The sequence below is a fragment of the Astyanax mexicanus genome, chromosome 23 (assembly GCF_023375975.1).
Source record: "Astyanax mexicanus isolate ESR-SI-001 chromosome 23, AstMex3_surface, whole genome shotgun sequence".
NCBI lineage: Eukaryota > Metazoa > Chordata > Actinopteri > Characiformes > Acestrorhamphidae > Astyanax > Astyanax mexicanus.
The window spans coordinates 30016023-30043339 of NC_064430.1; the positions used below are offsets into that span (position 1 = coordinate 30016023).

General features: G+C 41.4%; 1 protein-coding gene across 1 annotated transcript in view; it reads left to right on the forward strand.

Moving 5' to 3' along the window:
* Window positions 1-27317, forward strand: part of cdh16 (cadherin 16, KSP-cadherin) — a 136622-nt gene that overhangs the window by 51159 nt on the left and 58146 nt on the right. The window contains exons 7-10 of the mRNA XM_022665170.2: window positions 4598-4723; window positions 10897-11047; window positions 11911-12123; window positions 13999-14075. Coding sequence (XP_022520891.2) covers window positions 4598-4723; window positions 10897-11047; window positions 11911-12123; window positions 13999-14075 — 567 coding nt within the window. The remainder of the gene's footprint in view (window positions 1-4597; window positions 4724-10896; window positions 11048-11910; window positions 12124-13998; window positions 14076-27317) is intronic.

The following is a 27317-nucleotide window of genomic DNA, read 5'->3' on the forward strand; positions in this document are numbered from 1 at the left end:
GTATGCATATAAAATATGACTTATTTGAACTAAAGATTTCTATTTTGGACAACTGTCTGTGTTTTTTTTATCAAAACTAAAAAGTTTGAGTTTACCTCAAAACTGAAAAACTTGTTGTAAGTTGCCATTATTTTTATTTTTGCAGTGCACTATAACTGCCAAGCAGTTAACCATTATAAACCTACAACTCAATACCCAAGGAAAGGGAGCTCTGGTGAGCATGGCTGCACACTGATGGTTAGTGATGAGTTGTGTGAGTGGTGGTGATTATACAAATAAAGATGCCAGGAACCAATAGGGAAATCCCTGCATGTATTTGTTCAATATTTTAATGATATTTGATTTTTAGAACAGCTTCCAGACATAATCTATGAAACCATGTCTATGACATCAGGCAGTGAATTAATAACTATTTGGTATAATATTGTGTGCTTAAAACAGCTAATTTTACTTACATTTTACTTACATTTTCCTCCATAAAACCAAAAAATTATAATATATTACACTTTATGGCTGTAAAAACAATGACTATAGAGTTTAATCATAATATAATACAAAAATAATGTTTAAATATCTAATAAATAATTGGTGTGATGATAATGTGCTGGTTAAATATATATATATCTATATTGTGGTAGGCCCTGGGGTTAGGGGCGTGACCACTGTGACCCGGAAGGAGGAAGCTCACAGATAACACAGACACGGGGAGTAAATGAACTCAAAACATACCTTTTATTGCGGCTTTAAAACGCCCTCCACCACACCCAAAACAAACTTAAACAAACATAGCCCAATGGGGCTCTAGAGTCTGTAGAATTACTTTTAGTTCACGTTAAAGGTCCGTGCAGCCTCAGCCCTCAGCTCCCCAGTCAAGAGTTCTCCTTTCAGTGAGCCGAGGCTGAGTTTTTATACCTGTCCCAGCCGGCTGCTTAATCAGTCCTGAATGCACACCGGCTGGGACAGACATGGCTGTGAGTTCCGGCGTGGGGCGGACCCACGGTTCCCCCGCCTCCTCACGCCACAGTCCCTCCCCCTAAGCTTCCAGCCACCAGGGTCGAAGGTGAGGCGTGACCTGGTGACTGGAGCGAACGAAGAGAGGCGGGGTGAGGAGAGCGGGGGATGCAGTTCGTTCGCTTGGGCCCCCCCCTCCAGAGAGAGGCCCGTGGAGATGGCAGCCCACCTCCCAGCCTTAGTCCCCCAGCCTCGCGCAGCGGCAGCTCTCGGCAGCGCCGCGGCGGGAGGTGCGGCGGCTCTCGGCAGCCCCGCGGCGGGAGGTGCGGCGGCTCTCGGCAGCCCCGCGGCGGGAGGTGCGGCGGCTCTCGGCAGCCCCGCGGCGGGAGGTGCGGCGGCTCTCGGCAGCCCCGCGGCGGGAGGTGCGGCGGCTCTCGGCAGCCCCGCGGCGGGAGGTGCGGCGGCTCTCGGCAGCCCCGCGGCGGCTCTCGGCAGCCCCGCGGCGGGAGGTGCGGCGGCTCTCGGCAGCCCCGCGACAGGTGGAGCGGCGGCTCTCGGTAGCACCGGGACAGGTGGAGCGGCTGCTCGGGGCACCGGGACAGGTGGAGCGGCTGCTCGGGGCACCGGGACAGGTGGAGCGGCTGCTCGGGGCACCGGGACAGGTGGAGCGGCTGCTCGGGGCACCGGGACAGGTGGATGAGCGGCGGCTCTCGGTAGCTCCGGGGCTGGATGAGCGGCGGCTCTCGGTAGCTCCGGGGCTGGATGAGCGGCGGCTCTCGGTAGCTCCGGGGCTGGATGAGCGGCGGCTCTCGGTAGCTCCGGGGCTGGATGAGCGGCGGCTCTCGGTAGCTCCGGGGCTGGATGAGCGGCGGCTCTCGGTAGCTCCGGGGCTGGATGAGCGGCGGCTCTCGGTAGCTCCGGGGCTGGATGAGCGGCGGCTCTCGGTAGCTCCGGGGCTGGATGAGCGGCGGCTCTCGGTAGCTCCGGGGCTGGATGAGCGGCGGCTCTCGGTAGCTCCGGGGCTGGATGAGCGGCGGCTCTCGGTAGCGCGGCGGTTTGTGGAGCGGCGGCTCTGGGTAGCGCGGCGGCTTGTGGAGCGGCGGCTCTCGGTAGCGCGGCGGCTCTCGGTAGCGCGGCGGCTTGTGGAGCGGCGGCCCTCAGTAGCGCGGCGGCTGGCTCGGCCCCGCTCTTGTCAGGGCCGTTCTCCCCCCTCCACGACTCCGACTCGGCCGCCGAAGAGTTTTGCGGGAGAGGCGGGGCGGAGTCGGACTGTGGCCCGGGCAGAGAGGCGCGGAACTCGTCCTCCTCCTCCGGGCCGACGCAGCAGCAGCAGAAGTCCGGGCCGGTGTGAGCACACTCGGCCTCCCGGTGTCTGGGGCTCGGACACCACTCGCACCAGCCGAGTTCGGGGCGAGGCGCCCACTGCTGCTGCAGCCGCCTCTCGCTGGCGTCCTCCCACCGCTGACGGAGCCACTCCGGCAGGAGAGAGGAGAAAGGGAAATCCTCAGCGTCACCGCTGCAGAGCGGTGGAGAGTAGCTGGGGGCGGGCTCTGGCTCGAGGAGTATGGAGGCGAAGGGGAATTCCCCGGCGTCACACCAGCGAGGCGGTGAGTAGCCGGGGGCGGGCCTCCCCTTTTTTCTCCCGCGAGGCATTATAAATTTATTTATTTTTCCGGAAAAAAAAGGGCAAAACAAAACTGAGGTGTGGCTTCGGGCGGCCAAACAAAGGCACGCTTTGAGTCCACCACAGCCCCGTGTCGTGCTCCACTCCACGGCTTCCTTCCAACCAGGTCACTGGACCCCGCCCAAAAGGGGCGGAGCCCGCATTCTCCACCACTGTGGTAGGCCCTGGGGTTAGGGGCATGACCACTGTGACCCGGAAGGAGGAAGCTCACAGATAACACAGACACGGGGAGTAAATGAACTCAAAACATACCTTTTATTGCGGCTTTAAAACGCCCTCCACCACACCCAAAACAAACTTAAACAAACATAGCCCAATGGGGCTCTAGAGTCTGTAGAATTACTTTTAGTTCACGTTAAAGGTCCGTGCAGCCTCAGCCCTCAGCTCCCCAGTCAAGAGTTCTCCTTTCAGTGAGCCGAGGCTGAGTTTTTATACCTGTCCCAGCCGGCTGCTTAATCAGTCCTGAATGCACACCGGCTGGGACAGACATGGCTGTGAGTTCCGGCGTGGGGCGGACCCACGGTTCCCCCGCCTCCTCACGCCACAATATATATATATATATATATATATATATATATATATATATATATATATATATATATATATATATATATATATATTGTATAAATAATTGTTTATGCAGGCTTGTGGCTCTGTTGTGGCTGAGTTGTTATGGTTCAATGGAGACATTGGCTTTACTTAAGAACGCTTTTAATAAACTTTTTGAGATTTTATTGAAGGCCATATTGCTTCAACTGTGTTTATGTGTGTTTGTGTGGACGCCGGCCACCTCTATTCTCAAGAAATAAACATGACTGCTGTGCAAAATCTCACTGCTTTAGTGTCGTTTCCCTCAGCTGAAGCGTGTAGTCCTTTTTCAGGTCAAACTACAGACAGTGATCTTTATCACTTTCTGAATTAACTCTAATCTACAGTATATTAGAGCCAATAGAGCGTGTTACGGTGTGTGTGTGCAGTTCACATCTGCTTGTGTTTCGCTGCAGGACACTCGTGACACACTTGTGACACAAACCCAACCCCCTTGAGCGCTTAGCCCACACTCTAACCTTCAAAATGCCTCCAAACTTAAGAAAATCCATCAATCCAGTCACTAGTAACCCTCATTTATATCCAATGACTGCCTGACATAATTTGAGGCAGAAAAAAAAAAAAAAAATTGAACGCTTTATTAAAAGCGTATTATTGGCTGTTTTACCAAGTCCCACCTACCTCCTGACAGAGCAAAGCCTACTGGACACGACAATATGTAAATGAGCTCTGTCAGCCAACCTGGTGCCGAGTTCTGCCAGCTGAAAGGGAAGGTGGGGGCTGGTCGGCCACAGACTCTGACTCTCAGAGAGTTCCCACTGGGCAGGCAGAGCTCTGTTCAAGAGACACCGCAATTTTCTGTTTCTTTAGGAGTAAAACATACAAAAACACCCTCTTTACTGTAAAATGAGTTATAAAAGTGGTAGTTTTTATTCTTATAAAGTTTCCAGTCCTTTGGAGAAAGAAAGGACCATACCAGGTTCAGAGCTCTACAGTATGAAACCAGTAAGAGGTATCAGTTTATAATTTTATATGATGTTTGTAAACACATTATAGAAAAATGTTGAGCTGCTAAAACACTTCTACCATATAAATAGTTTATTTAATGTATCTGAAAATAAAAAATGAAAATAGAAAATCTGCAAAGGGCCTAAAACATGTCCTGGTTTTTACCATATTTTGGCCATTACATGTTCAATTGAATAATTAAAGTGTCTTAAATGAATTGTGTAAAGGCTTCTAAGTAATATTAATTCATAAAATTGCCTGTGAATTATTTAATAATAGAGTGAAATGCCTTCAAAGGTGAGTATGTAATTTCTGGCGGAAATTGGTAAAAATAGGCATGGAGCTTAAGAAGTTATATACAGTAGTGTGTGTGCACTAAATGTGTATGTTGGTGTATTTTTACAGGTAAAGTGGAGTGGGAGTCCAGTAGAGTACAGTCTGGAGGGAGAGTTTCCTGAGATGCTCTTCACCATCAGTAGAGAAGGGGTCATCTATCTGAACGCTCCACTGGACAGAGAAACACAGGACCAGGTATGCGATATACACACACACCCCAGATCCAAGAAGGGTGGGAGGATATGTAAAGTGTAAATAAATATAAAGTCAATCACAATGGAATGATTTGTAAATTTCATAGACACATATTTTATTTATAAAAGAACATTTAACACATCAGATTCTGAAAGTGAGACATTTTACCATTTATTGCAAAATATAAACTCAATCAGAACTTGATAGCAGCAGCTTTTTCAAAAAGGTTAAGATCCGGGTAACAAAAGGCTGGAAAAGAAAGTGGTACTAATAATAAACAACAATAAAATTAGCAATATGTAATTAACTCACCTAACTGTACAGCAAAAACTGCAGAGTTTAGTTTTAAGAGTTAAAGGGTTACGAATTAATTTTCTCACTTAAAATTAAATTTTAATTTGGATTTAAATTATGTTCAGTGTTGTAATTATTTGACAGAGTTGAGTATGTTGAAACACCAGACAGATAGGGGTGACGCTTGCCGAATAAAAGGTAAAGACTGGTTTATTTACAGAGCCGTAAACAGGATAAAACAGCCAGAGAACAGATCGAACAGAACTCACAGTATAAACAGGAGACGTAGTACAGGAAACAGTCCAAGATCCGAAGCCAGAGAGACAGTCCGATAATACAACAAATCCGATAAGGGCAAAGACAAAAGGCAAAATCCGTAATACAGAAAAAAGGGTCATAACAAAAGGTCAGACAGAAAAAGGTTTGGAAAAACGCTCAGTACGCAACATACAGTCAGCAATACCTCGCAAAGAACATATGTTAACAGAACCCTATATATACAAAACCTGGAATTACTATGAACCGGAAAAAACTTAGAACACAGGTGACTCTGAACGAGGGAGCGTAACGCGATTGGGTGAAGATGAGCGGCTGACAGTGACGTCATCACCAGTGGGTTCATGGGGAATGGAGTTCGGGAGTCTGAAAGGAGAGTCTAGAGACGTGACATATGTCAGTTTTTAATTCAGAAAAGCAAATATACTGCCCAAGTACACAGGGATTTAATTACACTCCGTCCATGTATCTCAGCTAAGATAATTTACCTTTGCATTCTTACACTGACATGTGGTTTCCTGACATTTCTATCTGGTAAACATGATATGGTTTAATGTATATTAAAATCAGTAAAGTATAAATCCCAATGAGTTAATTATATTCTCTTGACTTAAAATAAAGACTAGGCGATATTTAAGGCACATCCAAGTACATGAGAAATATGCAACATCTTTTTCCAAATTCCTTTAAACCATTGGCTCATACAAGAAATGACAGAAAGTTACTTCACACTTTTGATTGGCCAGTGCAAGAAATGACTGACAGTTGATTTCTGTTGTACGATTGGCTGATGCACGAAATGATTGACAGTATCCCCACCCATTAGCCACACCCATTGGTTCACTGGGCTGCATGTATGCATACTACGAGAGCACGACTACCGGGTAGAACCAGGATCAAATCTGGGTGTTAAATAATCTTACAACTTCTAGATTGGCTGATGCAAAAAATGATGGATAGGTTGTTCTACTCTGCAGTTGATGAACGCAAAGCATGATTGACATGCTCGTGTCTCGAGTGCCCACACACTCTCTCTGGATACGCATAGACTACCACGTAGATTCAATGCTAAAGTCTAAATTGGGCTTCACCCTTCTCAAGTACACAAACACGGCTATAGCACAACTGAACCTGTGAGGGCGCTGCAGAGGCTGAAATGACTGCAACAAAAGAGTTTTTTAAAGGTTAGGAAATGTTTATTTACTTTTTAAGCAGAACTGGTTTTATTACTTTAAAGAAACACATTCAATCTATTCTTCTATGGAGAAAATGTGGTTAAGTGGATGGTGTCTCTTTAAAAGCAGGCTGCACTGATTCTATGATGGAAATCCCGGCATGGGCTCAGAAACACTTCCAGAAATCATGACTGTCTGTGAACACAGTTCTATGTGCCACCCACAAGTACAGTTAAAGCTTAAAGCTTACAGTCATATGAAAAAGTTTGGGCACCCCTATTAATCTTAATCATTTTTAGTTCTAAATATTTGGGTGTTTGCAACAGCCGTTTCAGTTTGATATATCTAATAACTGATGAACACAGTAATATTTCAGGATTGAAAAGAAAAAAAACATTTCTCATTACGCAAAAGCACACCTCAGGCGACTCTGTTTGTGGCGTGCTTGCAGAAATGTCTTCTTTCTCATCACTCTCCCATACAGCTTCTCCTTGTGTAAAGTGCGCTGTATTGTTGACCGATGCACAGTGACACCATCTGCAGCAAGATGATGCTGCAGCTCTTTGGAGGTGGTCTGTGGATTGTCCTTGACTGTTCTCACCATTCTTGTTCTCTGCCTTTCTGATATTTTTCTTGGCCTGCCACTTCTGGGCTTAACAAGAACTTTCCATGTGGTCTTCCATTTCCTTACTATCATCCTCACAGTGGAAACTGACAGGTTAAATCTCTGAGACAACTTTTTGTATCCTTCCCCTGAACAACTATGTTGAACAATCTTTGTTTTTAGATCATTTGAGAGTTGTTTTGATGAGCCCATGATGCCACTCTTCAGAGGAGATTCAAATAGGAGAACAACTTGCAATTGGCCACCTTAAATACCTTTTCTCATGATTGGATACACCTGGCTATGAAGTTCAAAGCTCAATGAGGTTACCAAACCAATTTTGTGCTTCAGTAAGTCAGTAAAAAGTAGTTAGGAGTATTCAAATCAATAAAATGATAAGGGTGCCCATACTTTTGCACCGGTCAAATTTTGGTTTAATGCATATTGCACATTTTCTGTTAGTACAATAAACCTCATTTCAATCCTGAAATATTACTGTGTCCATCAGTTATTAGATATATCAAACTGAAATGACTGTTGCAAACACCCAAATATTTACAACTAAAAATGATTAAGATTAATAGGGGTGCCCAAACTTTTTCATATGACTGTAACTGCTGCAGGTTAAAGCTACATGAAGCCATATATGAACACCATTATTATGGGTTATTAGTTCAGAATGATGGGAAAAGCTAAATGTGGAAAAATAAGATGGCCCAGAGACTTTACAACAAATATTTTTCACACTCATTCCTAGGAAATTATGAAGAAAATGAAACTCTTAAAAGTGTGTTTTGCTAGTCGTCCATCAGTTTATTTACGTGCTCCAAATCTCCAGCGTTCTCCTCTTCTAATTCAGCAGAACTAATCCAGGCCAAACACATGATCTGAATGTGTAAACCACGTAAATCAGCCGTGTTATTGTGGAACAGCTCACTCTCTGAGTCACGCCTAAAAGTCCATGTGCTCGGGCAGCACATTTTTTCCATATCAACAGTCGTTAGAGCAGTAACTGGTGTATTACTCATTGTTTATATCTCTTTGGCCAGTGCAGTACAGTCTTATACCCATGCCAAACAGGAGTACCAGTTAAGTATCCCCCAGCAAACACAGCAAACCCAATGGGATAATGGTTTATGGGATTCTCCACAAGGCTTCTGTCAGCATTTACACTGAGAGTACATACACTAAACAGTATGTCCCAATGTTTGTGGATACCTCTTCTAATGAATGCATTTGGTTACTTGAAGTAGCAGACATGAAAATGCACACACAGCATTTCTACCCTGTGTGGAGAAAGAAGAATTGCCAATAGAATAGGTCTTCCTGGTGAAGATAAACATCAATCTTGTCCCCAAGCATCATGCTGTTACGCACTGAAACTGTGTTCTCTGGAATGGTGGTGTTCCATCCAATGACATAAGCTGTAAATCTCAATCAAACCCTTTACCACAGAGCTACAAAATTGAGTACAAAGCTTACGTTGTGAACAAAAGATACGAATACTCCAAGAAATGCAGGATGAACTCTATTTAATACTTTTAATGCTGGAAGAAACAATAACGTACTAGATGCCCAATACTTTTGTTCATATATTATATACTGTTGGCCTTTATTCTCAGATAAAATGGCACCATTTTATACCTCGAACAGTACAATTACTACATTACTACTTTTAATGTACAAATATGATTTTTTCTTATAGGGAGTAATTTGTACCCTGACCATTTTAACCTTAAGGGAAAGATTTTGTACCCAAGAAAAAACAATTCAAGTGCAAAAAAGTCTATACTTTTCTTGAATGGTACATATACAGGGGTTAGACAATGAAACTGAAACATCAATCATTTTAGTGTGGGAGGTTTCATGGCTAAATTGGAGCAGCCTGGTGGCCAATCTTCATTAATTGCACATTGCACCAGTAAGAGCAGAGTGTGAAGGTTCAATTAGCAGGGTAAGAGCACAGTTCTGCTCTAAATATTGCAATGCACACAACATTATGGGTGACATACCAGAGTTCAAAAGAGGACAAATTTTTGGTGCACGTCTTGCTGGAGCAGCTGTGACCAAGACAGCAAGTCTTTGTGATGTATAAAGAGCCACGGTATCCAGGGTAATGTCATGCATACCACCAAGAAGGACCAACCACATCCAACAGGATTAACTGTGGACGCTGAAAGAGGAAGCTGTTTGAAAGGGATGTTCTGGTGCTTACATGGATTGTATACAAAAAACATAAAACCACGGCTGATCAAATCACGGAAGAATTCAATGTGCACCACAACTCTCCTGTTTCCACCAGAACTGTCCGTCACCACAATCAATTATTGTGGTCTAAAACCAGGTCTTTCAGTTTCATTGTCCAACCCCTGTAGGTTCCCACAAAGTAATGCAACATTGACAAGATCAACTGTATGTTAAAATGACTCCTGGAAACCTGAAACTTAAACTTGAAACATGCTATTGACACTCACCATTAATGTGTAGTCATTTCCCCTGAATTACCTACTCTAAATAATGAAATTCTACATAAAGTTTCAACTTTGAAAAGATGCATGAGATTTATAGTGTATATAGTATATAGTATGCGGTTTAGAGCATTAAACATAACATTCATGTACTTTTCAAAGCTTTATACCTATACAGGTACAGAACAGTACTATGCAGAGTCAGACATGTACCTTTAGAAGTACAGTTACTGATGGGTATGGAATTTGTGAGCACCCATGACCACACTGGTTCACTGGTTGTCCTTGTCTGGAGTACTTACCCTAAACTCTAATCCATATTTTTTCATTAATAGCTGACATTGTGCTTTTTTAAGTAATAAAACACACCAGTAAAACTTTTATAAACCTTTCCTAACCTTTAAAAAACACTTTTACTGTGGTAATTTCCAGCTCTGCAGCGCCCTCTCAGGTTTAATTGTGCTATAGGTGAGGATGATGTTTCCATGTACTGTACTTTGGTACGCAGACACATCACAATTTTACAGATCAGACAATCAATAATCCCGCCCCCCTGCTGATGTCCAACCGTCTGTCTCTCACGGCTATCAGAGGCACACTGCTGCTGCTACTGCAGATCAGCCAATAAGCATCTCTGTCTTCTGCCCCATCTCTAAACCCATACATCACCCGGTGCCCCTCCCAAACTACCTCTCCCATTTTTAGCCTTTTTCAAATTTGAGCTGAGGGTGGAATCAAATAATTAAAAACAGGGAGTTTAGTTTAGTCTTTAAACATGAGTAATCAGACACAGTTACTGCAATGCAGTGACTTGTCAGTGCAAAAAAGTAGCAATTTGATCCAGCCATTAACCACTATATACAAATTTTATTATACCATTATATAGATGAAAATATATTCCAGAAACCAATATAAAAGATTGACTGTTCTGTGTAAAATACAAAAAAATGTTGAAATGTACTAGAATGCACTACTAACTCTATCAATATGAATTTAAAAGAAAAAAAAATCTCTACACTCTTTTTGAGCTAAATTACACAAGATGCGAAATGCTTTTCACATTACCAGTGTCCCTCACTAAGCAGGTCTCTCAGTACACATTGCTATTTGCAGTTAGATACTGTAATTATGGAACTCTCACATGTCCTATATAGTAGTTGATTGCCTGCACTTAGTGTAGTAGGCTATAAGAGCAAGTTACCATTGTCTGGACAGGTTTTAATGAAACCTAATAATTACTGTTAATCCCTTTATCAGTCAGTGGTTTTAATGTTATGGCTGATGAGACTGCTGATCATTAATTGTTTTGGATATTGAACTGTTCTTTCTGTCTTTCTGTTTGTCTTTTTCTCTCAGTTCCACATCAGTATAGTTGCAGAGCGTCCTGATGGTAGGGAGATCGCTAAGCCCGTGGAGCTGAGGGTCATGGTGGGCGACGCCAATGACAACCGGCCCACCTTCCCTCAGATGCAGTACCACACTGTGGTGAAGGAACTCGCTACAAAAGGTCAGAAATCACAAATCACATATTCAGCCCCTCTGATCAGAGCTTATTACACATTAATTCTGCACATTTGCCTCTCATAATCTTCAACATGAGGTTTTTAATGTTCTGCTATAAAACTGTACAACACAAGAAAACAGCTGCCACCTTTATATATAACAGGAACATCATATTTAAGATGTTTCTGTCATGATTGAGCAGGTCTCAGACATGCGCAGACGCAAATCAAAATATACTTTATTAAATAAAGTATAAGGTCAATACTGGTAAACAGCAGTAACAAGGAGATAACATATCAGAATTAACATGGCAAGGTAATATCAGAGGGTGGGAAAAAAATCAAGATCAGAAATGCAAAGCAAGATCAAAATAAGAGAGTAACACAATGCAAAGAACAAATGTCATGTACGAGGATAATCTATCAATACTCAGCACTGACAGAGCAAATGCCCGTTTCATAGGACTAAACCCTGTGGCAAGTACTCAGGTGATTTACTTACTGGAAGTGTCATGTTCTGTTCATGTTCATGTTCTGAGACTTTAGGTAAATCATACACAAGCTAGTATTGCCTGTATAAGCAATAGTCATGATAAAGGCATAATTATGCAAATGAATGATACCAGGAATCAGTGGTTGTATTAACTTTGATAATATTTACCAAGATTGAGAACCACTTAGTGTCCAAATGTAAGAAAAACCACATGTCTGGGCACACACTGATGTTCATGGACTACTTGTTAAATTGGGGTGGATCACTGTCGAGCCCAACTGCCTTTAATTTGAGCTTATAATTGCTTGTTTTGCTGTGAACTGACCATTGGTTACCATTACAAATGTTAAAATGCTTGCATTTTCTATTTTTCAGGAACTGAGATTCTCACGGTCCAGGCTGCTGACAATGATGACCCCAAAACTGATAATGTGAGGATTTTTTACCGGCTGGCCGGGCAGGTTCCCGAGAGCCCCCGCAACCTGTTCCGCGTGGACCGAGACTCTGGAGTCATCACAGTGCAGGCGGACACTATGGAGGGCACAGCTCCACAGTACACACTTACCATCACTGCAGAGGATGCTAAAGGTAATCCATGCTCTTGGACTGCTTGTCTTCAACAAACTATTTGCAAGCTTTCTTGTGCATCAGCTTCAGAAGAGGCTTTCTTATAGGACAGTGCCATGCAGACAGTGTTGACACAGTGTGTTGTGTATGGTCTGGGCACTGAAGGCTGACTTCCTGCTTCTTCAAACTCTGCAGCAATGCTGGCAGCACTCATGCATCTGTTTCTTAAAGGCAATTTCTGGATATTACGCCGAACATGTGGACTTAACTTCTTTGGTCGACACTGGCGAGGCCTGTTCTCAGTGGAAACCTGCTGTAGCTCAGTTTTGTGGTGCTCTGTCACCTGTGGGTGGTAATATTAGCCTGGTAATATTGTTCTATGGTGTATTTCTGAGACACAAGTGACACTGTGGATGGAGAAATGTTAAATATGCACAATGTAACTTCAGAAATGGAATGTCCCATCCTTCTCCATCCTCTATCAGACCTCAGTCCAGCTCCTATAGTTCACAGACAGTAGCCTTGTCATGAGGGCTCTCCCTCATTCAAAACTTAACACCTCACAACTTATACAGATGTGGGCATTCTCAAGCTCTCCACTGAGGTAACACTTCATGATCAATGTACATACTGCTGTCCCATGACAATTGGCATGTCATTTATATGTAAGCATTTATTTATACATACATACTTATACTCTTTAATAAATAAAATAAATTGATGCATCCTATAACCTGTTACATGTAAGTATCCACATTAAGCACTAACTCTTTGGCTATTCAGAGTTGAGTATTATTGGCCTGTAGCCTGCTGCTAACCCTGGCTTGCACTGCTGGAGCAGTATTAGCTTTAGTCGCTAATCACGCTAAGCGCTAGCTTTTTTTTTTTGCAGTTTAGAGAACACTTAGGGTTCCTCAGTGTAGTGCTGTTGGGCAGCATTAGCTGCTAACCATGCTAATGCTGTTGCACCCAGCCTAAGTGGAAATCTAAGTTTATTGTAATTAAATAAATTAAAGTTTTCAGGAAGGATATCTGTGTAGATTAACATCCAGCACTCGTTTGACTCGTTTGACGTTTGATTTAATTACAGTTTTGTATACTTAGCTTAGATGAGCTTTACAGGGAGACCAACTGAAATAGAAGGGAAACATGACGACACCCCTGTTCCTTACTAGTGTCGCACAAAGCGCCTTATAATTCGGTGTGCCTTCTAGTGCAAAAAAAAAAAAACCACATCATTTGTAAAAAAGATCATTTGTACTTTTATTTTCCTACAGCAGAACATTTTTATCTATTAAAACACACACAGACACACACACACAGACATAAACACACATCTATATCACTCAACTTTCACAGCATCACCTCCTTTTTAATACCTTCTGCTGGAGTGTGGAAAAAGATTGGAACAGAGATCGTTTCTGATGTTCATATTTTCCCATGAACTGAATCTGACCTTACGCTTTTGGCCTCTGTCTCAGATCATGCTAAACATCACACGCACAGGAAGTGACATGGTGTTTATAAGAAGCGCTGCATGCAGATATGCGTGTGTGTGTGTGTGTGTGTGTGTGTGTGTGTTGAGGTTTAAACTGTACAGTAGATGAATATGAATATGTTTTCTTGTTGATATCTTATAATCTTTTAGTCACACTGATCTGATTTGATGAGCGTGGGGTCCGGCTGATTGGCATTTCACTGTCAGTGCGTGATATGTGAGATCTGTGTCATATCAAATGTGTCACTTGAAGTGTGGTCAGGCTGCTCAGGATGTGATATCATGTGACGCAGCAGCATGGTGATTGTCATTGTCCTGCCGTGCTGTTTGTTATGAGGTGTTATGAATGCTGAGTGATGGACGTGAGGAACTGATGCGTGGTCTGATTGTTTCTGCAGGACTGAACAGCTCCTGCACCGTGATCGTCAAAGTTCTGGACGAAAACAACAACCCGCCAGTTTTCTCCCAGCATGAGGTAGGTTTAATATGTATGTATGTAACTGTCACTTTATTCAAAACAATTTCATACAAGATATAAAACATGACTGTATGGTGACACAGGTTACCATTTGTGTGCAATGTCATTAAAAAGAAATAGAACTTTAATGGTAATATTTTTTCTAAATTTCTATTTCACAAAAAAGAAAATAGTAAAAAAAAAAAGTCAAAGTAAAAAGTTTATTTTTCACCTAAATCATGTTGAAGCATATACTGTATCTAAAGAGCAGCTGTCAGATTCTCATAAAAAAGAAATAAAAGTAAATAAAAGCAGACATACAAGGTTTTTGTGTAATGGCAATGATCTCTGGTTCATTCTTAAAATTAAATTAGGTGTACGTCTATGTACATATACAATATACAGCTCTGGAAAAAAGGGAAAGACCACTTAAAAATAATCAGTTTCTCAGATTTTGCTATTTATAGGTTCATGTTTGAGTAAAATGAACATTGTTCTTTTATTCTATAAACTACTGACAACATTTCTCCCAAATTCCAAATAAAATATCGTCAATTAAAGCATTTTTGCAGAAAATGTGAAATGTCCAAATAATAAAACAATGCAGTGGTTCCAGACCTCAAATAATACTAAAATATAGTCAAATGATATAAAACTAGTTTATATTCATTTAGAAAAAACAATACTAATGTTTTAAGAGTTCTAAAATTAATATTTGGTTGAATAACCCTAATTTTTTGTAACAGCTTTCATCATACCTGTTAAGTTTTGGATTTAAAAATAATGGAATTTTTTTGCCGCCCACTTCGAGCCATTCCACCAGCCCAACCGAGGTTCAGTATCCCTTACATTTTAAGACAGGTTTACAAGAAATCTAAATTAACTACTTACAAACTACAATTAGATTATTAGAATCTGATAGGTCTACCTTTGTTGACACTGAAATGTTGTGAACATTTCTACAGATGTAATTCCTTTAACCCTTGTGTGGTTGTTACGCCCTCGCTATGTTTTCCTGTGTTTTCCCCGTTTCCTAGTGTGTTTCTCTTGTACTTTTCCATCACGTGTGTGTAATTTGTAGTTCCGCCCCTCGTTACCTGTTTCCCCAGGTGTTCAGTGTTTCATGTTACTATAAATAGCCCTCCTCTGCCACCTTGTCCTCCGTCGGTCTTTGCACCTTCCTACGTTGTCTGTCACGTCACGTCCTAGTTATAGTTTTGCCAAGTTTCTAGTGCTTTTGTTAGTTTGTATTATTTGCTTATATCTCGTGTTTGTTTATATCCCTTGTTTTGTATATATTTATGTATTTATCTTTTGTATATATATCCCTAGCCCTGCAATTAAAATATATATTGTTTATTAGTGCAGTGATACAGAATACTGAATGTACCCTTTGTCTGGTTAAATGGTACAAATCTGTACTTATTGCTGTTAGAAATTTACTTTGTACTTCAGAGGGCACAAATCTGACCCTGTAAAGACCAATATTGTACCTTTGAGGCTACAATTATGAGGAGTGTACCTTTTAGTACAAAAAAAGTACTCATATCGTACCTCGGTTTTTTAGAGTGTAGATAGATGGACAGACTGACTGACTGACTGACTGACTGATTGATTGATTGACTGATTGACTGACTGATTGATTGATTGATCAGTACTCTCCCATTTAAAACAACACCTAGACATTTAAGACTCTATACACATATCCTACAGGTCTATTTGCTGTACCAGGCCTTTTGGTCATTGTTGTTTCCTATTTTTTTACTCTTTTTTTACATAGAGGTTTATTGAGGTTCTCTGGCGTGTGTGTGTGTGTGTATGTGTGTGCTGAGTGAGGTAAAGAGCTTTCAGGGGAATGTTTTATAAAAATTAAAAGCAGTATTCCTCTGAGGTTTTCTGCTTCCAGTGCTTCAAATTGACAGTGTTTTCAACTCTAATCAGATCAAGCTCTCAGAAGCAAATTAGTGCCACCTCATTAAACACCTGTTCTCTGGCTGGCAGTCAACACTGCAGACAGGCTAATTTCTCCCCATTTCCAAAGGTACAAAAGTCTACAGAAACAACTGCGAATAAAACCTGTTCTTTTTTAACCTTTTAGTCATGCTGTGTCACGAGTGTCATTCCTGTAATCCGGTAAATGACACAGAATGACACAGCTGCACAATTACCAGTCTTGACGTTAACAGTAACGTCATTCCATCTCTAGAGTCTTTAGAGCTAATCAGACACTTTAACCCTTAGTGGTCTAGATTTAGCAAGATCCCACTGTACTGTATTACTGTATTTTGACGTATTGCCATATTTTTTACACTACAAAGCTCACTTAAAATCATTTAATTGCAGTGTGCCTTTTAATCTGGCGCCTCTTATGTACGAATTTTATCAGTCAGATATTAAGGAGCAGTAAAGCCATTTTCGCCAGTGCAATGTTATTCAGGAGTTTCAGTTTAGTTCTTCAGCAGGGCTGGAGTAGCATAAGAATTACCCGCTAACCACGCTTGCTACTTCCCTGTTCAGAGGTGCGTATTATTGGCCTGTCGCCTGCTGCTGACCCCGGCTATCACTGCTGGAGCAGCATTAGCATTACCCCCAACCATGCTCGCTACTTCCTCATTCAGAGGGGAGTAGTATCTGTCTGTAGCCTGCTGCTGACCCCGGCTAGCACTGCTGGAGCAGCATTAGCATTACCCCCAACCATGCTCGCTACTTCCTCATTCAGAGGGGAGTATTATCGGCCTGTAGCCTGCTGCTGACCCCGGCTAGCACTGCTGGAGCAGCATTAGCATTACCCCCAACCATGCTCGCTACTTCCTCATTCAGAGGTGAGTATTATTGACCTGTAGCCTGCTGCTAAAACCGGCTAGCACTGCTGGAGCAACATTAGCATTAGCATTACCCGCTAACCATGCTCGCTATTTCCCCGTTCAGAGGGGAGTAGTATCAGCCTGTAGCCTGTTCCTAGCCACACCTAGCACTGTTGGAGCTGTTAGCCACTAATGCTAATGCTAATGCTCCAGGCCTAGTGTTGGAGAAATTTGGTAATCTAAACTTACTGTAAATAAACAAAAGCACTATACTTACCCATATAAACAGTTTTGAGGAGACATTGCACCTTAGCATATAGTACAAAGATGATGGTACATGTCTGTAATAACAGTTACACAATAAAAGCCTTAAACCTTTTAAACATTAATGAATGTGGTGGCAAATCACCTAATTTTACGAAAGATATAGTTGAGTAAAGGCGTCCTGAGCAGAAAATTAAGCCACACCCCCTTCTTGTGGGCGTTCTTTGCTTTGTTAATAGCTGGCCTGCTTGCAGGTGCATGTTAGCACCGTCTTGTGGAAACTGAGGCACTCCTCAGGGGACAGGACAGTGAACGCCCACACTGCACTGCACATGCAAGATGGCAGAGTGGCGTGCAAGATTTTCAGGTGAAAACGGTCATCTAAATATTCTTTCAGAACTCCAACATTTTATAGACTACACACTCTTTTGGGTATCAGTCTGGGTTTCTTTTTTAATTGCATTTCATTGCAGGCATCAGTGACCAATAGCCAAAAATGAAGGAAAATAACTTACATTTTGCATCTTCCAATTATGTCTAATTTTACCCTATTTTCTCCTTAATGTGGACAGACAATTGCCCAATCCCTGTTCATTTAACTCCTTGTCACTAGTAATCCCCCCAAAACCGGCGCATGCCTCCTGAAACACATGAAGTCAGACTGTCTGACCAGCCTAACATTAGAAGTGATGAAATTTCTTGGACTTGAGTTATAAAATCGTGAATTTATAGTTTTAAAACTATATACCTTATTGCATTACTTTTTCACTATTAATATGTTTATACATAACATATATTTTACCTCTGAGCATCTAATTTTTATTTAATATTTAATAATCACTAATCTGGTTAAAAACTATAAAATCTTCTGTTTAGACTTGAATTATGGAATCTTGTTTGAGGTTCAGCATCAGTTGTACAGTAGAGACTCTTCTAAAGAATGTCAGATATGGGTCACATTAAACAGATTGTGTGAACAGCCTAAAATAAACATTTTATCGATGAGAAAGCCATAATTTCATGTACCTGCAATTCTAGAATAATCTATATACACAAATATACTGACCTCATTTTAAGTCTGGAGCTCACTCACAGTCGTGCATTCCTATGCAGCGGTTTAGCTCACACTACAGTGTTCCAGCATGCTGAAGCAGAGAGCAGCAGCACATTCTTCCACACCCCTTCACCGAGGATGTCCCGAACTGCCTCCTTTTACATAACGGAGTGAGGGAAATCCTCTCTGCATCTGCTGCTGTTATGACATGGGGGGATGCTTCTTGTCCTGAGGTGGTCTTCTATAAAAGGCTTTGTTCCCTCTGCAGCTGGAGAGTATGTGCGCTATATGGGCCACGGTTACGCAAAGGAGCTTCAGGCGCCCCTCTGATGTCATTAGCCTAATGTGTGGATGTGTCTTGGCTATAGGACGATGTCTGGGTCTTCAGCCGGGGTTAGGCAGTGCAGCCTGAGCAATGAGAAGAACGAGGGATGACGAGGGCTTTGGGGTAGAGGGGGTGGAAGGGGGGTGTGGCGTAGAATCACAAGAATCACAAAAAACTAAACTTTATTAAATTATTCCAGTCTAATACTGATATACTCAGTATATATCAGTGGCATGCAGTAAATATAGTGGGTACCCCTTCTGTAATCACCCCCATCCCCCCCCCCACCCCGCCGCCGACGACCGACACATAGATTAATATTACAATAATTACATATTCTCTGTCTTGACAGCCCACAAATACAACTACAAACTACAAAAGTGTACAATAGACCCAACAATAAATGCTTAATTTGCCTACAAGTACAACCGTTCAACAAAGATCACTCATTTGTATGTCTACAGTACACCAGAGCAGCCAAAACATTAGGTACACACAAAAACTCAGTCAGGCTGATTTACGAATGACATGCAAAATTTCCTTTCAGTGCAGTGCTGCTTCTCTGTAGCCCAGGTCAGGCGCTTCTGCCACTGTTTCAGGTTCAAAAGTGGCTTGACCTGGGGAATGCGGCACCTGTAGCCCATTTCCTGCACACGCCTGTGCACGGTGGCTCTGGATGTTTCTACTCCAGACTCAGACCACTGCTTCCGCAGGTCCCCCGAGGTCTGGAATCGACTCTTCTCCACAATCTTCCTCAGGGTCTGGTCACCTCTTCTCGTTGTGCAACGTTTTCTGCCACACTTTTTCCTTCCCACAGAGGTGCCTTGATACAGCACTCTGTTCATTCAGAAATTTCTTTCTGTGTCTTACCCTCTTGCTTGAGGGTGTCAATGATGGCCTTCTGGACAGCAGTCAGGTCGGCAGTCTTACCCATGACTGCGGTTTTGAGTAATGAACCAGGCTGGGAGTTTTTAAAAGCCTCAGGAATTTTTTGCAGGTGTTTTGAGATTAATTAGTTGATTCAGATGATTAGGTTAATAGCTCGTTTAGAGAACCTTTTCATTATATGCTTTTCATGATATGCAATTTTGTGAGATAGGAATTTTGGGTTTTCATGAGCTATCAGCAGTATTAAAACAATAAAAGACCTGAAATATATTAGTTAGTGTGCTATGAATCTAAAATATATGAAAGTTTAATTTTTATCATTTCATTATGGAAAAGAATGAACTTCATTACAATATGCTAACTTTTTGAGAAGGACCTGTATATAAATATATGGTCACAGCCTTGTACACTTTGTGATAAATTCATTTTAAGCTATTTTACATGCTTCCAGCTCCAGTGACACAGATATATTAATGCTTTTACACCACTTTATATACATCGTCCATGTATATAAGCAATAGTTCTAATAGATCTTAGTGTCATTTGTCAAAAAAAATATTGCCAAAAACATATTGAAGTGTCAATGTGCTCTTTTGCAAACTTCAATCGCCCTGCTTTCCCTGCTTTACAGACTGTACCAATGAAACCTTCAAATCTTTGTCTGTCACTCTGGGTTGTTTCTTCACTGGGTGCCCAAATCTTGGCAGAGTAGCCACAGTCCCTGTGATTCTTATGGTTGTTCTTAATGAAGACAGAAATAATCTGATTTTTTTTGTGATATTATATTTGACAGTATTCTTGATTTGGATGAAGATCAAAAGATTTTTAAAAAAATTTTGCTGTAAAACATGAAATTCCAAAGGGTTCACATACTTTTTTCTTGCCACTGTATTTTCCATTCGTAAGTTGAGCAACCCTCTTCTTTCATTTTTTTTTTTGAGTGCTTTCTGGAAAATCCCCCTCCATGAGCACACCCACGCGGCGTGAATAATACAGGAGCTGGCAGGAGAACGTGGGCGCAGGAGGCAGTCTTTAAGATGAAGGAAGGCAAACAGAAAAAAACAATAAAGCAGCAGAAAGTCCCGCTGTGCTGTTCGCCTCAGTGAAGTCTATTTAGAGCCGGTTTGAGGGATGATGAAGGCTGAGACGGGGAGACGTGCACTGCCGTGCATTCAAAAAAACACCCATAAAGTGCGGAACACTGGACGCCAGCCAGAGGGAAGATGCATAGGCGCTGTCACTGTGCATTCCCCCTGCTGCGGACAATGAGGCTGAGCGCTTCCCTGACACCGAGCCAAGGAGTGTAAGATTGATGGTGTCTGAATCTGAGCTAATGCACTAAGACACTCCAAACAGGTGCCAGCAGTGAGTCATGGCACATAACACATACCTGCACATCTTAAAGAGATACATTAACCAGAAAAATGACTCTATATCGCCAAAAGTATTTACTTTTCTGTCTTTGCACAAATATGAAGTTCAATTTATATAGCGCCTTTCTAGAAACCCAAGGACGCTTTTTGTACAATAAACACGTTTTTACACACAAGCACATTACACATTAACACTCATCCCCACACCGGTGAGAAGCGGCAGCCAATAGCGCACAGCGTACTCTCAACCGGAAACCACCGTCCACCTGGAGGACTGCATCGGGCTCATTATACTACAGCAATTACCCAGGACAGAGTGCCAATCCATATCTGGGCCCAGTCATACACACACATACCTACATATATACCACACACTTTAAACATACACACCAGATCAATTTAGAGTAATCCATTTTTCTGGACAATTTAAAACATCCAATTTACCTAATCTCCATGTTTTTGGACTGTGGGAGGAAACAGGTGTCCCCGGAGGAAACCCACGCTGACACAGGGAGAACATGGAAACTCCACCCAGATAGGGACTTGAACCCAAGACCCCAGTGCTGGGAGGCGAACGTGCTAACCACTAAGCCACTGTGCCCCCGATATGAACTTGAGTTAAGATGTCATTCTTAATCTATAGGGTTTAATATGATGTCTACCTACCCTTTATAGCTACAACTGCTTTGGTTCTTTTGGGAAGGCTTTCCACAAGGTTTAGGAGTGTGTTTATGGTCATTTTTAAGGGCAGATGATGATGCTGTATAAGAAAGTTTGTCTTACCATCCAGTTCATCCCAAAGGTGTTCGTTCTATCGGATTGAGATCCAGAGTCTGGGCAGGTCAGTCAAGTTCTTCCACATTAAATTTGTTTATTCATATCTTGTTGGAATAGGAAGAGGCTGTCCTCAAAATGTTCCTACAAAGTTGGGAGCATGAAATCGTCCAAAATCTCTTGTTTTGCTGAAGCATTAAGAGTTCCTTGGACTGGAACTAAGGGGCTGAGCCCAACTCTTTAAAAATAACCCACGCCATAATCTCCCGTCAACCAAACTTTACTTTACCTATGGAACAATGCAGTCAGGCAAGTACCATTTTCCTGGCAATTACCAAACCCTAGACTAGTTAATTGGATTTTCAGATAGAGAAGTGTGATTCATTACTACAGAAAACTAGTCTCCACTGCTCTAGAGTCCAATAGCAGTGTGCTTTACATCACTGCATCCAGCACTCTAAATTGTTTTTGGTGATTTAAGGCTTGGCTGCAGCTACTCAGCCATGGAAACCCATTCCATGAAGCTCTCTACGCTCTACTGTTCTTTCCATTCTTTCCAAAAAATGTTTGTAGAAGCACATGCTAGGTGCTTGGTTTTATACTCATGGAAGTGATTGAAACATCTGAATTCAATGATTTAGATCAGGGGTGTCCAAACTTTTTTTGTTGGGGGCCAGAAGGAGAAATATATTTGAAGTCATGGGCCACAGACTCTGTAATAAAACAAATAATGAAATATACCACTTTAAATAATATTTTTTTCCCTGATTATTTCATTTACACACCATTTTACTTGACTTACTATCTTTATCTTTGACAGTGTTGTGTAAACTAAGATTTTTCAAATTGATGTTTAATTTCATGATGTCTCTTAATATTAAACTCCTTAATTTCGGCAACTTTTAGACTCTTTGCTCTGTTTTTCTGCGTTAGAAATGCGCACTCTCTCCGCTTTTAGACTCTTGCTCTGTTTTTCTCTGCTAGAAATGCGCACCCTCTCCGCTTTTAGACTCTTTTGCCCTGTTTTCTCCGCTAGAAATGCGCACCCTCTCCGCTTTTAGACTCTTTGCTTAGTTTTTCTGCGCTAGAAATGCGCACTCTCTCCGCTTTTAGACTCTTTGGCCCGTTTCTGACACCTAGCGTTTAAACTTTGAATCTCACATTATAAAAACCTGCTTAACAGCGGGCCAACTTTCATTCTATTTCTAAAATACCTCGCGGGCCGCTCCAAAAAAGGAAACGGGACGCAAATGGCCCACGGGCCGTAGTTTGGACACCCCTGATTTAGATGGAAGAGTGAATACTACTTTTGGCAACGCTGAAGAAGCAAAGCAAAGCAAACCCCAGATCCTAGAGAGGTATTGACTAATCTGTTATTGTGGCAGAAAGTCTGAAGTTAATTTGAGTGGTGGCTAAATATGGCTGAATCACATGGCCATGAACTCCAAGCAGTGACTTCCTGTCTCTGCCAAAGTGCCCTCCAGCACAGCACTGAACTCTGACTGTCCCAGAAAATGGCCAAGACCTGCAGGATGGATCCAGTCTGAGTTAATGCACTTCCTTAGGGCATCCAGAAACAGCTGCTAATATTGAATTTTGACCACAACCACCCAAAGCGAGTCATCCTAATATCCTCATACTCCGGATTCAAGCCCCCCGCGGCCACGGAAGATGCTCTTAATCTGCAGATACATGTTTTTGAGTTAAAAACATCCTGGCTGTGATACAAAAGAGGACAATTGCAAATTGGCTTTGGGCAAAAATGTACTAACTAAACTATTTTGAAGTGTTTGTGAAATTAAAGATCTCTCTCTGTTTCTTTCTCTCTCTCTTTCTCTCTCCCTCTAATTTGATCACTCTCTTGCTTACTTTCTCTCTCTTGTTTGTCATTTTCTTTCTCTCTCACACTTATTCTGTCTTGTTTGACTCCTCTCTCTCTGTCTCTCTCTTGTTTGATCCCTCTCTCACTTTCTCTCACACAATTTCTCACTCTTGTTTGTCCTCTCTCTTTCTCCCTTGCTTTTTATCTCTCTTGCCTTCTTTCTTCATCCTTCTCTTTTTCCCTTCCACACTTTCCCTCTCGCTATCTTTCTTGCTTTTTCTTACACTTGCTTTCTTGCTCTTGTTTGACCTCTGTCTCTCTCGCTTGCTTTCTCTTTGTCTCTCTTTCTTTCTCTCCTGTTTGAACTCTCTCTTTCTTTCTCTCTCTCACGTTATTTTTGTCTTGTTTGACCTCTCTCTCTATCTCTCTTCCTCTCTTTCTCTTGTTTGATCTCTCACTTTCTCTTATACACTTTCTCACTCTTGTTTGAGCTCTCTCTCTATCTCTCTTCCTCTCTTTCTCTTGTTTGATCTCTCACTTTCTCTTATACACTTTCTCACTCTTGTTTGAGCTCTCACTTTCTCTCTTGCTCTTATTTGATCACTCTCTTGCTTACTTTCTCTCTCTTGTTCGTCTCTTTCTTTCTCTCTCACACTTGTTCTGTCTTGTTTGATTCCTCTCTCTCTGTCTCTCTCATTCATTTGATCCTTCTCTCGCTTTCTCTTACACAATTTCTCACTCTTGTTTGTTCTCTCTTTCTCCCTTGCTTTTTTATCTCTCTTGCCTTCTTACTTCATCCTTCTCTTTTTCCCTTCCACACTTTCCCTCTCTCTCTGTCTGTTTTTTCTGTCTCTTTCTCTCTCACTCTTATTCGATCACTTTCTTGCTTTTTCTTACACTTTCTTTCTTGCTCTTGTTTGACCTCTCTCTCTATCTCTCTTTCTATCTTTCTCTTGTTTGATCTCTCACTTTCTCTTATACACTTTCTCACTCTTGTTTGAGCTCTCACTTTCTCTCTTGCTTTTTATCTGTCTTTATTTCTCTCTCTTTCTTTTTGTCTCTTTTTCTCTTGCTCGTTTGATCACTCTCTTACTTTCTCTCACACTTTTTCTATCTTGTTTGACCTCTCTCTTTCTCTTGTTTGACCTCTCTCTTTCTTTATCTCTCTTTCTCCATCTCTTTCTCTTGTTTGACCTCTCTCTTTCTTTATTTCTCTTTCTCTCTCACTTTCTCTTGTTTGACCTCTCTCTTTCTTTCTCTCTTTCTCCCTCTCTTTCTCTTGTTTGACCTCTCTCTTTCTTTATCTCTCTTTCTCCTTCTCTTTCTCTTGTTTGACCTCTCTCTTTCTTTATCTCTCTTTCTCTCTCACTTTCTCTTGTTTGACCTCTCTCTTTCTTTATCTCTCTTTCTCTCTCACTTTCTCTTGTTTGACCTCTCTCTTTCTTTATCTCTCTTTCTCCTTCTCTTTCTCTTGTTTGATCTCTCACTTTCTCTTATACACTTTCTCACTCTTGTTTGACCTCTCTCTTTCACTCTTGCTTGCTCTCTCTGGCTCTGTCTCTCCCTCTCTCTTCCCCCTCCCCGCTGTTGTCTGTATCATAAGGTGGAAAAGCTCTTGAGCAGGTTGTGGTGGTGTGGCTGTGTGAGTGTTGGTGGTGGAGTGGTGTGGGAGTGGTGACAGGGCTTGGCTGGGCAGATCAGAGGCTCTGTACGTACGGCTGATTACCGCTCATCCAAACACGCTGATACGGCCTGAGAGACTAACACTACAGAAAACAACAGCTTAAAAATACTCACAGCACATCTCAAACCCCACAGCAAAGGCCTTTATTAATACACAACCTGGAAAAAATGGTAGCACCTGGATGTAAGTAAGTAAATGATGTGGGGTTGGTTGGTTGATGCTGCAGTTGGTCTGCAGGTTTAGGTTCATCAACAGTATGTGCTGAAAGAATGAGTTCAGCTAACCTCCTGAATATACTGAATATAGATCAGGTTATTCCATCAATGGATTTTTTTCCTTCCTGATGACACGGCCATATTCCAAGATGAACAATGCCAGGATTCATGGAGCTGGAATTGTGAAAGAGTTTAGGGTTCAGGGAGCATGAGATCATCATTTTCACACATGGATTGAGAGAGTTCACCACAGAGTCCAGATCTTAACCTCATTGAGAATCTTTGGGATGTGCTGGATGGAGAAGAGCTGCTTTGTGCAGCGGTTGGTCAGACTCTACCATCATCAATGATGCAGCAAGATCTTGGTGAAAAATTAATTCAGCAACACTGGATTAAAATAAATAAATCGTGTGACGTTGCAGAAGCTTATTAAAACAATGCCACAGTGAATGCACATTCATTCTTGCATTTCAGGCCTGCAGCACATTCCCAAAAAAATGGGACATAATGAGAAAACAATGTAATTAAAAAGGTGTGATTTTAAAGAGGTTACTCTAATCATGAAACAATACAAAAACATACGAACATGAATTATACATTTATACAATATACAATTATACAACAAGTCTTTTATAGAAATAGACACTGTGAGCTTCAGACGAAAATGTCCAAAGGCCCTGGTCTGTCATGGTAGAGTATTTTGATAAAATCACAGCTTAATATTTATCTGTCTATTACTTTTGTAAGAGGGGTTGGGGATGAAGTTGGTGGTCATTATCATTACAACAACACTCTTAATGCAGAATGCAATCAAATCCTCACAGCAATGCTCCTTTAAACTTTAGTTGTCGTGTCCTGACCCTGTTTCCTGTCTGTCCTCTTGCCTGTGTGTGCCCCACGTGACCCCTGCTCCTCTGTGACCCCTGTCTCAGTAGTTTTCCACCACGTGTCTCATTTGTAACTCCGCCCCCTCGTTACCTGTCTCCCCAGGTGTTCATTGTTTCCTGTTCATATAAATAGATCCCCTGTGCCACTTTGTCTTTGTTGGTCTTTGCACTAACCTCTGTTGTTTTGTCTCTCCGTGTTAGACCCTAGTCGTTGCTCCGTGTTTACCTCAGTTTATCTCTTGTGTATGTTTCTAGTTTCTTGTTTATTTCCACGTTTCTAGTTTCTAGTCCATTCCCTGTATATATCCCTGCCTTGTTTAGTTTTGTATTTATTCAGTACCTCGTTTGTTTCTTTGTTTATTTACTCCCGGTTTGTTTATGTTAGTTATTATCTATCATCTATTATCTATCTAGTTTAGTTCCTTGTTGTTTTCCTAGTTTAATTTTCCCTTGTTTATGTCTGGTTTATTTTTCCATAGTTGTCCTGTTATTTCCCTTGTTTTCTCCCTTGCCCTGTTTAGTTTATTTATTTTGTCGGTAACACTTTATAATACAGCCCGTGTTTTAGAGGGTAAGTTCCCTTTACTTACGGTGTAACTTCTCTGGATGACCCGGAACATCCAAAATACTTACCGGGTCCTACAGGTACTTTAACTGTACATATAAATAAAGAAAAACAAGCAACAAGAGTGTAACAACTAGGTAAGTTTCTGAAACTTACCTTCTACTTTCCCAACAGGTATGGTGTAATTGTTCACTATAAATCAGTAAATTAAATCTTAAATATAAGTACAAATAAAGCACAGGAAAACCTGCAAATTTCCTAAACTTATGGTGCAATTTTCATGAAATAATATATATATATATACACATATATATTATTTTGCCCTTGGTTCATGGCAGTTATGAAGGCTTATTATTCTAATAATTTTATAAGTTTGAAAAAAGAAGATGAGAATTTGATTCACACTTTTAAAACTGTAAAGGGTGGAGCAGCTAAAAACTGTCATATGAATATATATATATATATATATATATATATATATATATATATATATATATATATATATATATATATGTATATTCTCAATAACACAATCAGGAATGCTGAGATTTTAAAGAAAATGTATTAATTAATACACAAAAACTACAAGGTTTTATATTAATGGT